An 11,791-nucleotide genomic window follows, 5' to 3' on the forward strand; every position below is an offset into this window, starting at 1 on the left:
CAGGATTAGGGTTAGGGCTCACATCAGTGCAGGCCGGGTGGTCTGTCCCCTCTGGCACAGGCTGACTGCAGGGTTAGGCTTAGGTTTAGGCTTAGGCTTAGGTTTAGGGTCTGCGCTGGCATGGGTTGAGGTTAGGGTCAGCACTAGCACAGGCAGAGGAGTCCGTGTGTGTCCCCTCCCGGCGCAGGCTGGGTTCAGGGCTCAGAGCGGGGTACGGGCTGATGTCCCCCTGGTGCAGGCAGCTCTGGCGCAGCCTGGATGTGTCCTGGCAGGATGGTGGGGACAGCAGTGCGGGGCTTGTAACTTCAGTAGCCTGGTGGGAGTCTGTCCCCACCAGACTGAGCCTGCCCAGCGTCCCCGACACCCACAGGCGGCCCCGCAGGCACCTGCACGTATGGACTGACCCATCCAGCGCAGCCTTGATGCACACACGTGAACTGTCCTGGTACACGCACGGCCATCTATAGCACGGCCGCTACACGGACACCATCCTTGCACCCACACACGCTGCCCCTATGCACACCTTGCCATCCAACACGGCCCCTATAGACACAGCCACTCACCCACGCTGTCCCTCAGGGCACCCCAAACAGGTGTACCCCAAAGTCTGTGCCCTCTTCAGCCCCTGTTCCCTGAACCGCAGTGGCATCACTCTGCGTACAGACCCCGGAGCTCCCCTGCCCCGGCCCCCCTGTGCCTGTGCTGTGCTGGCCCCAGTGCTGCGGGGGGACTGGGTGACCCTGACTCCTGGGAAGAGGGGACACTCGGCAGAGCCCCGGGGATCAGCGCTGGGCGCCGATGCAAGTGCTGGCCTTGCAGCAGCAGGAGCTCACAGCTGGGGAAGGCAGGCACACAGGGCCACAGCAGCCCATGGCGAGCCCCGCGTGCCCCAAATGATGAAGGCGAGGGCAAGGAAGGGCAAGGAAGGGCAAGGAAGGGCAAGAAGGGCAAGGAAGATGAGGAGGGTGAGGAAGATGAGGAGGGTGAGGGGGCCTGTGGTGCTTCCAGTAGGTTCGAGAGCTGGCGCAGGCAGGCAGGGGACAGTTCACACCCCTATTTCCTCCCTGGCCGACGGTTCTTATCATTTGTGTTTGGGGGAGATTAGCTCGAGCTGGCACCATTTCAGAGCGGGGAAGGAGGGGAGGATGGGGGGGGGGCCGATCTGGGAAGCAGAGCCCAGGGAAACAGCAGCGGGGTGGTGTGTCTGCTGCCTCTGCATGCGTCAAGGGTCAAACTGCAAAGGCAGAAGAGCCCTGCAAACTGGTGGCATGAGAATAAATGGGTGGAAAAGGTGCATGAAGGCACTGGGATGTAGGCTGGGATGTGTCTGAGGATGGAGGAAAAGCGCTGTGGGTTCCTGAGTGCACTTGCAGGAGCAGGGGACTCCCAGGCCCAGGGACTCCCAGCCCTGTGTTTCTGTGCAGGCAGGGTCCCTGCACGCCCAGTGCCTGGCTGCTGCCGGCGCTCGGCCACCGCTCTCCTGATGGACCATCTCCTATCCCTCAAGAAGGCTCATCTCCTCCCTCTGGTGTCACAACGCAGAGAGAACCCAGGGCTAGTTTAGTATCTTATAACCCATGACCTGTCATCTAAGGACAATGATTTTTTTCTTTTTTTTCTTCATTCAGGCTCCCAAACCCCTGAAACCAGTGGCCCTGTGCTGGACCGCAGCTCTGCCCGCTCCACTCCCACCTTGCCCAGGCTGCAAGGGAAAAGCAGACAGCCAGGGTAGGTGTGGGGGCACTTCCCTGGCAGTCGATGGGGATTTGTGGCTCAGGGGCTTGAGCTCAAGAACATTTGTCTGTGCTTAATGGGCTGTGGCGGATTTTTTTCACTCCATGAACTTGTCTGTGGAGCTCACGCAGGCGCTTACCTCCCACAGCATCCCCAATAAAGTCCTAGAGAACCATCCTGATAGATGGAGCCAAGGGGGATGAATCCTACCTCCCCGGAGAATCTTTCAAGGGGATGCAAGAACCACATTTGGCTTGGCGCATCCTTCCGTCGCATCCCCAGAGAGCTGCAGGCACGGCGAGGCAACAGGCGAAGCTCCATTCCCAAGGTCCTGCTACCAGCATTGGCCGCATCCCAGGCTCGGGAGGGGTGGAAGCAGGCAGGGCCCTGGGGGGCACCCAGGGAGCCCATGACCGGTGCTGCCCCCCTGTACCATGGCCTGGCCTCACCGGCAGCTCCTTCCCTCCCTCCGATGGGGGCATCACAACACCCCAGCCCACCCCGGCCCTCGGCCCGGGTGAAGATGGACACAGCGCTGTGGCAAAGGTGCCTTTATTGATGGCACCCAGGCATGGGTGATGGCTCATCTGTGCTTCTCGGCCAGCACAGTGGCCACGGCCAACAGGAACTTGTTGAAGGCGCCGTGCGCCTCGGGGGTGCAGTCGTTGCCCCGCTGCGTGGCCAGCACCGCCTGGAAGCACTGTGATGGTAGCTGCAAGGCAAAATGGGGCTCAGCACCGCCACTACGGCCCCCATCCCGCTGTCCCGGTCCCCATCCCTCAGCCCTTGGCCCCCTCCCCCATCTCCCATCCTGAAATTTGGTAAATGAGATGAGGACCACGGCTTGCAGTGCCAGTTCAGGCTGTCGATCAGAGTGTGCTTAAGACTTTGCACCCACCTTTTTATGTCAGAAGTCCCCTGAGGCAGGCAGGGGCAGTGAGTGTAACCTGATAAATAATTTTCTTCACAGCAGCTCACATGGTGCTGTGTTTGAGATTTTTGAGCAAGCCAGCTCTGATAACACACGGAGGTGCTGGCTTTTGCCGAGCAGCGTTTACACAGCATCAGGGCTGTCTCTGCTTCCCACGCTGCCCCCCACCCCGGGAACAGATTTTGGGGTGCACGATACGCTGGGATGGGACACAACCGGGCAGATGACCCCAACTAACCGACAAAGTATTTCATACCATCTAACGCCATGCTCAGCAATAAAAGGGAAAAGAGGGAGGTTTAGGGAGTTTTAGGGGGGTGACCCATCCTTTTTGCTCGGGAACTGGCTAGGCATCACTCTACCCACGAGAGGTGGTGAGTGATTGCCTTTGCATCACCTGTTTTGTTTTGTGTTCTTCCCTCTTCTTCCACTTATCCTTCACTTATTAAACAATTATTTCTGCTTGTTTGTTTCCTTGTTTGATCTTGAGCCCCAAGTTTTCTTGCTTTTATTCTTCCTTTCCTCTTCCCCTCATCCCATTGAGAGGGGGGAGTGAGTGAGCCACTGTGTAAGTGCTGAGCTGCCCACCGGAGTTAACCCACATGGGTACGTACGGAGCTTCCCTGTGCTCCCCCCACGGTGACCGTCAGCTCTGTACTCTTCCCCGTCACTGCTTTCCAGAGGAACCTCGTGAACCTGTGATCCCCCAAATGCCATCAACACCGATCTCCAGTGGCCACTAGCATTCCCAAATTTTGAATGCATGTAAAGTTCCCCATGTTAAAATGAGAGATGTCGAGCTGAGGGGCTGGTCCCTTTACCAAACCTGTCTCACAGGTGTGAGAGCCCAAGGTGCTCATGAAGAATGTCAGATACCTTGTCCATACCCCATGGAGAGGAGCATGAGAAGACAATGCCCAGCATCGCTTGGGGCACATCACAACATATGGCCTGCTGGAAAGCAGCTCTGCCAAGAGGGACCTGGGAGTCCTGGTGGACAACAAGCTGACCATGAGCCAGCAGGGTGCCCTTGTTGCCAAGAAGGCCAATGGTATCCTGGGGTCCATTAAGAGGAGTGCGGCCAGCAGGGCGAGGGAGGCTCTCCTCCCCCTCTGCCCTGCCCTGGTGAGACCGCACCTGGAGTACTGTGTCCCGGTCTCCGCTCCCCCGTCCAACAAAGGGGCTTGTTCAGCCTGAAGAAGAGAAGACTGAGAGGGGACCTCATCAACACGTACAAATATCTCAAGGGTGGGGGTCACGAGGACGGAGCCAGACTCTTCTCGGTGGTGCCCAGAGACAGGACAAGGGGCAATGGGCACAAACTGAAACAGAAGAGGTTTCAGTTGAATATGAGGAAAAACTTCTTTACTTTGAGGGTGCCCGAGCCCTGGCCCAGGCTGCCCAGGGGGCTGTGGAGTCTCCTTCTCTGGAGATATTCAAAGCCCACCTGGACGATATCTGTGTAACATGCTCTGGGTGAGCCTGCTTGAGCAGGGGGGTTGGACTAGATGATCTCCTGAGGTCCCTTCCAACCCTTGCCATTCTGGGATTCTGTGATATGGCAATGCAGGTTTTGTTCACAACAGGCTGTGGTGGGTTTTGGATGGGCCAAATGAAAAATCTGGGTCCATTCAATATCCCAGTGGGGTAAAAGAGTCTTTCCTGGTCAGCCTGGAAACAATCTTTGGTGGGTCTACCCTTGGTGAGCAGTAGCAGTCACAGGGCTCTAGCCTGTTCTGGGCTTCTGCTCAGTGTTCTGTTATTGCACCAAATATTGTGTTATGTTATTCCCACTGAATATCATGTCATGTTATTCCCACTGAATTTACACAGCTCAGCACATGAATCGGTACATTAATTAATTACAACATGAATTAATTTACACAGCTTAGTATTTTCCCCTCCCCATTGTGTAGCCATTTTGGAACACCCCTGCCAGAACAGCAAGGTGTAGATGGAACGCATGGAGATGAAAGCACAGAGACCAGAGTTCACATTTGAATTATTTATTGGGTTTTGCAGAGGAGCGAGCCCCTGCAGAGGGGATTTGAGAGGACTGCATAGGAAGGGGTGCACACCCCAAAGCCTGGCAGCCGGGGCGCACCACAGATGCGTGTCCCTCACCCTTCGTGGAGGCCATTTATCTGTACTTCTCAGTCAGAACAGAGGAAACACTGGACAGGAACTTGTCCCACGCAGCATGAACCTCTGGGGTGAAGTCACTGGGATAGCGGGCAGCCACGGAGCACAGGATACAGTGGGAAAGCAGCTGTAAGGGAAAACGGGGTTAGATCCATCGCAGCCAATAACAGATGTCAGCCTAGAGGTCTGCAACGGACCTTGGTCCCAGCGTGTGCACTGAGATCACGACTACGTGTCCCAAGCAGGTAACGCTGCTGCCTGATGCTGCGTGTGAAGAAGCAGAGCTGCCTTTGGTATAGGGCAAAAGGCAATGCTTGCTACAACCCCTTTTTCCAAATGGCCCTTCCTTGCTCCCCAGAGGGAAATGCAACAAAGTGGAAATGTTTAGAATTTACTTTGTTCAAGACAGGTGATATAATTTGACCTCACAAGGTTCATACATTACAAGAAAGGCAGCAGAGACTCGAGCCTGTCTAACACAGACCATGGGAGCCCCCTGAGTAGTTCTTTGCTTGAGCCAGACCGAGTCTTTCAAGAAAAGATCCAATCTCAGGTTAAAAAATCAGGTGGGAAACAAGCAGCGACATGAATTGACAAGGCTGTGCAGTGCAGCCAGGGATCAAGCTGCCGTTAGCCAAAACGATCCGTGGTCACTAATTTTGTGATGGCAGTTTTCATCTCTGAATGTCTGACTCACCTTGAAGTTGACGGGGTCCACCCTGAGGATGTAAGCATGCAGCTCGCTGAGTTTGGCCAAAGCACCTCTAATGTCATCAATGTGCTTCACGGCTTCCCCGATGGCATTCATGACCTTGGAGCCATGGCCACGAAGCTGAGCTGAGCCTTGGCTGAGGTCAAAGTGGGGGAAGTAGGTTTTCGTCTGGGGGTAGCTGGAGAAAAGCCTGGAGGAGAACACGAGAATGAGATTCAGCAGGGGAAGGGACATGCACGAGATGGTAAAACCTCAGAGCAAGCGCCGTGTAAACCTGCCCACGATGGAAGTTATGGTTCTAATTGAGCTCTGGGATCCTGAAGCTTTGGGACCAGGAAGGTCTTTCTGCTCTTAAACCTCTTCTGCAGTACGTGCCGATTAGACAGTGAGCTAATCTGTACCTACTAGAGAGGAATGAAATGTTAAAACCAATTTAAAACTTAATGTATTTTTTGAGGGTATCTTAAAATCAAAAATAACCTCAAATTGTCACTACATTTCCTACATTACATTGTAAGCCAGTTTGCAGGATCTTAAACTAACACGAGCTGAGCGAACCAGAATCGATACGAGCGGTACTCAGAGTCCTGGAAGGAGTATCGCAATACTTAATCCTGAGCTGTAAATTACATTTAAATAACTTTGAATAACATCATAATTTCGGGACAATTTCCAGACTGTTATCCCTTTTGTGCCAGCTCGCTTAATTTGTATGAACGTTGTATTCCTGTGCTATACTTGCAGGGGGGCTGGTTGTCTTGTTTCCTAACGGTTTGCGATTTATCAGCCGGAACAATGAAACATGAATATCCAGGGAATTTAGGGGACAGCTATTCTCTTTGTGCCTCGAAATTGCAGGAGAAATTGCATCACTTCTACAGCAACCGCTTCACTCGTACAATAAACCACTTCAAGTTCATTTCCTAACAGCGATAGCCCCATTTCAGGACACTGAGTAGGAATGACTTTGAATTCCTCCCCAGGGCTCCTGGCTATGAATTCTTCTGAATTGCTATAATGGGAAATAGACCATTAGAATTGCTTAGAAAGTTATGGTTTGAGGCCACCTATTAGCATTTAGTAGGACAGGTAGAACTCCAGAAAATGAAGTACCAAACAACGTAGAGGTAATCGTCAACTCTCGCCAGTCCCAGCGTGCTCTTACGCATGCAAGTGCTACAAGAAATGCATCCTAACAGCAAAGCCAGAGGAGGCACCCTCTTCGGAGCCATTCTGGGGGACTTACCTCTCCAGCGATTCTGCCCCGATGGCATCGGCTTGGGTAGACACCTTTGTCCAGATGGTGACCACGGCGGCCTTATCAGCTTGAGTCAGCGTCATGGTGCAGGAGGGTGCAGGCTCAGGCTCCTTGCAATGAACACTCAGAGCAGGTTTGGACTCATGGCCCTGGAAGCCCTGATTATAAAGGGGAAGGGGATACCGGACCTTGGCGCCTGTCCACGCTCATTGGTCACTCCAGAGGCCCACCCATGGAGGTGGGAGGCTCTTATCTCCCCGTGAAGCAATGCCTATTTCGGCAAGGGTCAGCGCACTGGCCTCCTGGCTTGCTGGCATTATCAGCTTCTTGCTTCTTAACGTAATGGCCGTGTGGCTGCGAAGAAATTGTCTGGACACGTATTGATACATGAACAGAGAGATAATGCTGGAAAATTCCAGCGTCGGAGTGTTAGGACACATCTTTAAGCTGAGGAGCATAGGGACTTCAAGCATGCTAAGGAGCTTGGAGAAAAATCCACATTTTCCTCCCTTGCTATGTGAACACAAGACTCTGGGCCTTTCTGTGGCATATTGTACACTTCCAGCGTATGTGGCTGCCACGTGGCCCAAAATTTCATATAAAATGATTCCTAAGTAGTGCTGGGGGCAGGCTGGGAGACGCGCAGTAAAATTCAGAGAGGGAGTGAGACCCTGACCTTGTGGGAATCAGTGGGGATTTTGCCATTTCCTTCAGCGCTACCAGGGTTTCACTTTGCCAACCTCTTGCAAAGAATTAGGGATGTGCTCTGCAATTGATATTGCTTATAACAGCACTGGTCATAATGATTCCTGTGGGAACAGGGAGAGGGAGCTCATGAAATTGAGTATGGTCCTAGAAAAAAGCATGTCTGTGTGTGTGTGAAAGCCCAGTCTGGCTTTTTCTTTTTCATCCCTAAATGCCTCCTACTGTATGTCTTTGATTTCTAGTTCCCTGATTCTTACTGGTAATTATCCCTTGCACTGTAAAATAGCCCTCAGCACCACAGCCAGTGCTGGCGTGCGTGGTGCTGCATGCTGGACATGCACAGGGAAGCCTGGTCCCACAATAGATGGCTTGTAGCTGCAGGGCACAGGCACACTTGATGGGTGAAGGACCAAGCAAGCAAAGGGAAGCCCAGCACAGGTCTGTAACCACAGATAAGTGGGCAAAGTGTCAAAGAAATACCCTACTGGAGATGGTTGCCGCTGAACCTCAGGGAATGAATATCCTGCCAGCACGTGAAGCAGGGGTAAATCTCTCTGCCACCCTGATAAACTACAGCAGCCGTACACACGGCCACCGAGCATCGGCAGCCGTGCACGGCACGCTGGCTGGTACCGTCAGAGAGGTCAGACAGTGTTCTCTGCCCAAATAGCCTCGCGCGCTTGTGCTGAGAAGGTTGATATGTATAAGCCAGATCCCTTGCCAAGATGTGTCTCTGTTTCACAGCAATGCTACTGACAGCTACAGAGGATGCTCCCCAGACATGGTCGTCCTGCTAAGAGGAAAACACTCCTAGGGATCTAATGATAGTTGGGTCATGCGTGCATTGGAGTATGTCCAGCCTTGGGTTATCTGTACCAAAGGAGCAGTGCAATCACACCACCCAGCCCCGCTAAATGTCACACAGGAGCATGCACCAAACCTGGAGCCTCTCCTGGGAGCCGTGGTGTGGCTGCGCTGTGCTGCTGGGCAGGGGAACCTGACCTCCAGTGGCTGTTGGGTTTGGGTGGGAGCTCGGCTCCCACATGTGCTGTACTTATGGTGGCGGTTTCTTCTGTGCCTTCACATGGGGATAGGTCTCTCCTCTCTGGGTATACTCTACAGCTTGGAGGCGTTGATACATTCACTACAAATAGACCCCACTCTCCTGGGGCTGTGGCTCTGCCAACGTGTCCTGGGGTCAGGTGGGAATGAACCAGTGGTGCTAGAGAAGCAGTAGAGAGGGGGTCAGACAGCTGCTGCCATATCCTCCGGTGTCCCCAGTGTCCTGGGGGCTGCAGCAGCACTCACAGAAGAGCCCCAACCCACCTCTTGTGCTTTGCGCCAGGCTCTGGATTGAAGCCTCTCTGCATGTGAGCTGTCACGTGAAGCAGGAGAAACCTTGGGCTTTCCCAACGGGCGGGCGCAAAGCACCTGAGGCTTCTTGGTCTGCGAGCCTGGCTGGGTTCGGTGATGTTGTATCATCATCCCTGCTGGCGGAGGCCAGCACCTCACCTGGGATTTAATTTAAGATGGTGTTCAGTACTGCAGCTCCCTCCCCAGCCCTTCTGCCCTCTGGCTGGGTAAGGCGCTTCTCTCAGTACCCCACTTTAAGAGGGGATGCAAGAGGGGATCCTTGAGACCCAGTGAAGACGATCGCTTTGTGATAAGAAGGAAGACCCTGGGAACTACCGACCTGTCAGCCTCACCTCTGTGGTGACCTCTGGGGGTCCCTTCCAACCCAAAACATTCTATGATTCTATGATTATCAGAGTGCTCTTTGTATATCCTCCCTTTGATAAATGCCATACATAGAATCATAGAATGTTTTGGGTTGGAAGGGACCCCTAGAGGTCACCCAGTCCAACCCCCCTGCAGGAGCAGGGACACCGCTAACCAGATCAGGTTGCTCACAGCCCCGTCCAACCTGGCCCTGAATGCTTCCAGGGATGGGGCCTCCACTACCTCTCTGGGCAACCCCTTCCAGTGTTTCACCACCCTCATTGTAAAGAATTTCTTCCTTATATCTAGTCTAAACCTCCCCTGGTTTAGTTTAAAACCATTACCCCTGGTCTTGTCACAGCTGGCCCTACTAGAAAGATTTTCCCCATCTTTCCTATGGGCTCCCTTTAGGTATTGAAAGGCCGTAATCAGGTCTCCCTGCAGCCTTCTCTTCTCCAGGCTGAACAAGCCCAACTCCCTCAGCCTGTCCTCATAGGAGAGGGGCTCCAGCCCTCGGATCATTTTTGTAAATGTCCACTGAAAACCTGGAGCTGACTCTGGCTACAGAGATGTGGCATGGAGCAGTCTCCCGTTCAAAGGGCCCCTGCTGGCACGGGCAGCGGTCCTGCGATATTCAGTTTGTGCAGCTTAAATGGATGGAGGTATTCAAGGGAGGCTGTATTCATCAGCCCTTGCTACATGCATTTGAAAAAACATACATTTTTTTGTCTCCTTCCCAAAGTGCCTCCTCTTACACTGCCTGCCGCACGGCTGTGCTCCGAGCTCTCCTCAGTGAGAGTGCTTTTAATCAGAGGGCACTCAATCAACGCGTGAGGGAAGCGACTGACACCCAGATATACCCAGGGACTCCTTCCTATTCTGCTGCCCACTCTCTAACCTGAACGTTGATCCTCCATGACTGTAGGATTGAGGTAGATGTGAGGATCAGAGCGATGCCTGCACAGGAGGGTTCACCATCTCTGAAATCTTTATGGAATTTGAATTCATTTTCTGAGAGTTACTCTTGCGCTGTCACAAAAGCCAGAGCAGCCAAATATGACAGTGGTTTGCTGGAAGGAGCCGACCGCTTGCCCAGGGTCAGGGCTGCGCTGGGGACGGCTGCGGGAACTCCTCAGGAACATGGCTGGTGGGAGAAGCGTGATCCTCAGCCATGTGCCACAAGGTGACGCGGAGAGTGACCGTCTCTGTCCTCACGTGGACCGCACAGCCAAGTTCCTCCATCCCAGTGCTCCAGCTGTCTGCTGGGTGGTGGGACATGGAGGTCCTGGCCTGAGCAGAGCAAGGAGCTATACAACATGATTGCTGGTGTTCCCCTGGTCATGGGACGATGCCGAAGCCATGCCCTTTCTGAAACCCCACCAGACCTGCCTTCCTCCCTTGCTGCTGCTTCTCATGGTTACGATTCACAGACCCGCAGCAGAATGTCCACCCTTGGGCAGATGATGAATCTTTGTCACAAACCTGTGAAATGTCACCAAAGGTGACACCAAAGATGTTTTTTAGGACTAACATAGGTCTTTTTTAATCTTGTTCCAAAAGCAGGCTGCCAGAATTTCTCATTTTAAAAGGCAGAAGCGAGCAACAGCCCTGTTTGCTCGTTATAAAAGCAGCCCTGACCGTAAAATCCAGTGACCGATTGAATGACACCTCTGGTGAGATCAGGGATAACTTTCCCCATGGGCTTGTATTCTCCATGAGGACTGCTTCCCCCTCAAAGGGAATTCCCGTGGATAAGGTGGCACATATGTCTGTTCTAACTCTGAAAATTTTGGGTGTATTCATTTTGGGAAATCTTAAAAGCGGGCTCTAAGTCCTGGCTTTATTCTTTAATTTCCTACCAGCTTGCAACACTTTGCTTTAAATAAACTCCAGCCTCCAAGAGCTGGAGATGACAAATACATCTGTAATTTATTATTTAAGAAAGTACAATTCTTTTTTGAAGCAGAGACACTGGGAAATTTTAACGTAGCTGCCCAGTGCTGGTGTGCAAGGAATGCTCTGCCGTGATAATACGACTGCTCTTTAATCACCCGCAGACAAGTCTCTCCCCTCAGCAACACCTTCTCTTGCTTCAATTGTTATCGCCGGCCTGGCGGAGGATGGCCCCGCAGATTACGCCTGCGCTGCGTGTGCTCATCTCCCCCCTTCAGCCATCCACCGCTGCCCGACCGTCCCCGGGGAGAACTTCAGAGCAGCATCCAGAGTGGGGATATCTCAGAGGGTTCAAATACCCAAATATTGTAATCAAATGCAGAAGAATTTACGTACAGACCCCAGGACATCCTCTAACATAATTGCTGGTAATTTTCTGGTCTCAAAGGGAGCCTATAGGAAAGATGGGGAAAATCTTTCTAGTAGGGCCAGCTGTGTCAGGACAAGGGGTAATGGTTTTAAACTAAACCAGGGTAGGGTTAGACTAGATATAAGGAAGAAATTCTTTACAATGAGGGTGGTGAAACACTGGAAGGGGTTGCCCAGAGAGGTAGTGGAGGCCCCATCCCTGGAAGCATTCAAGGCCAGGTTGGACGGGGGTCTGAGCAGCCTGAGCTTGTTACGGGTGTGCCTGCTC

The 11,791-nt window shown here is 52.9% G+C and overlaps 1 protein-coding gene and 1 long non-coding RNA gene across 3 annotated transcripts in view; one reads left to right on the top strand and one right to left on the bottom strand.

The window, feature by feature from the left end:
- The window catches only part of LOC118451733, a 3,441-nt gene extending 1,254 nt beyond the window's left edge, over positions 1 to 2,187 (top strand). Inside the window, exons 1-3 of one of the 2 annotated variants that reach the window (XR_004841280.1) lie at positions 501 to 1,291; positions 1,629 to 1,728; positions 1,883 to 2,187. This is a non-coding gene — a long non-coding RNA (uncharacterized LOC118451733). Of the gene's footprint in view, positions 1 to 500; positions 1,292 to 1,628; positions 1,729 to 1,882 lie in introns of those variants that run through there. The other variant, XR_004841279.1, reaches the window with a different exon arrangement.
- A 2,054-nt stretch (positions 2,188 to 4,241) lies between these two features.
- On the bottom strand, positions 4,242 to 7,865 carry LOC104135744 (hemoglobin subunit pi). The gene is made up of 3 exons (XM_009649425.2): positions 6,766 to 7,865; positions 5,505 to 5,709; positions 4,242 to 4,934 (listed from the first exon to the last, which is right to left on the bottom strand). Exons 1-3 carry the CDS (start codon positions 6,858 to 6,860, stop codon positions 4,806 to 4,808), a joined length of 429 nt encoding a protein of 142 aa, XP_009647720.1. The 5' UTR covers positions 6,861 to 7,865; the 3' UTR covers positions 4,242 to 4,805.
- Between the last annotated feature and the right edge of the window lie 3,926 nt (positions 7,866 to 11,791).

The sequence above is a fragment of the Egretta garzetta genome, unplaced genomic scaffold (assembly GCF_000687185.1).
Source record: "Egretta garzetta isolate BGI_Z169 unplaced genomic scaffold, ASM68718v1 scaffold42, whole genome shotgun sequence".
In the NCBI taxonomy this organism is placed as follows: domain Eukaryota; kingdom Metazoa; phylum Chordata; class Aves; order Pelecaniformes; family Ardeidae; genus Egretta; species Egretta garzetta.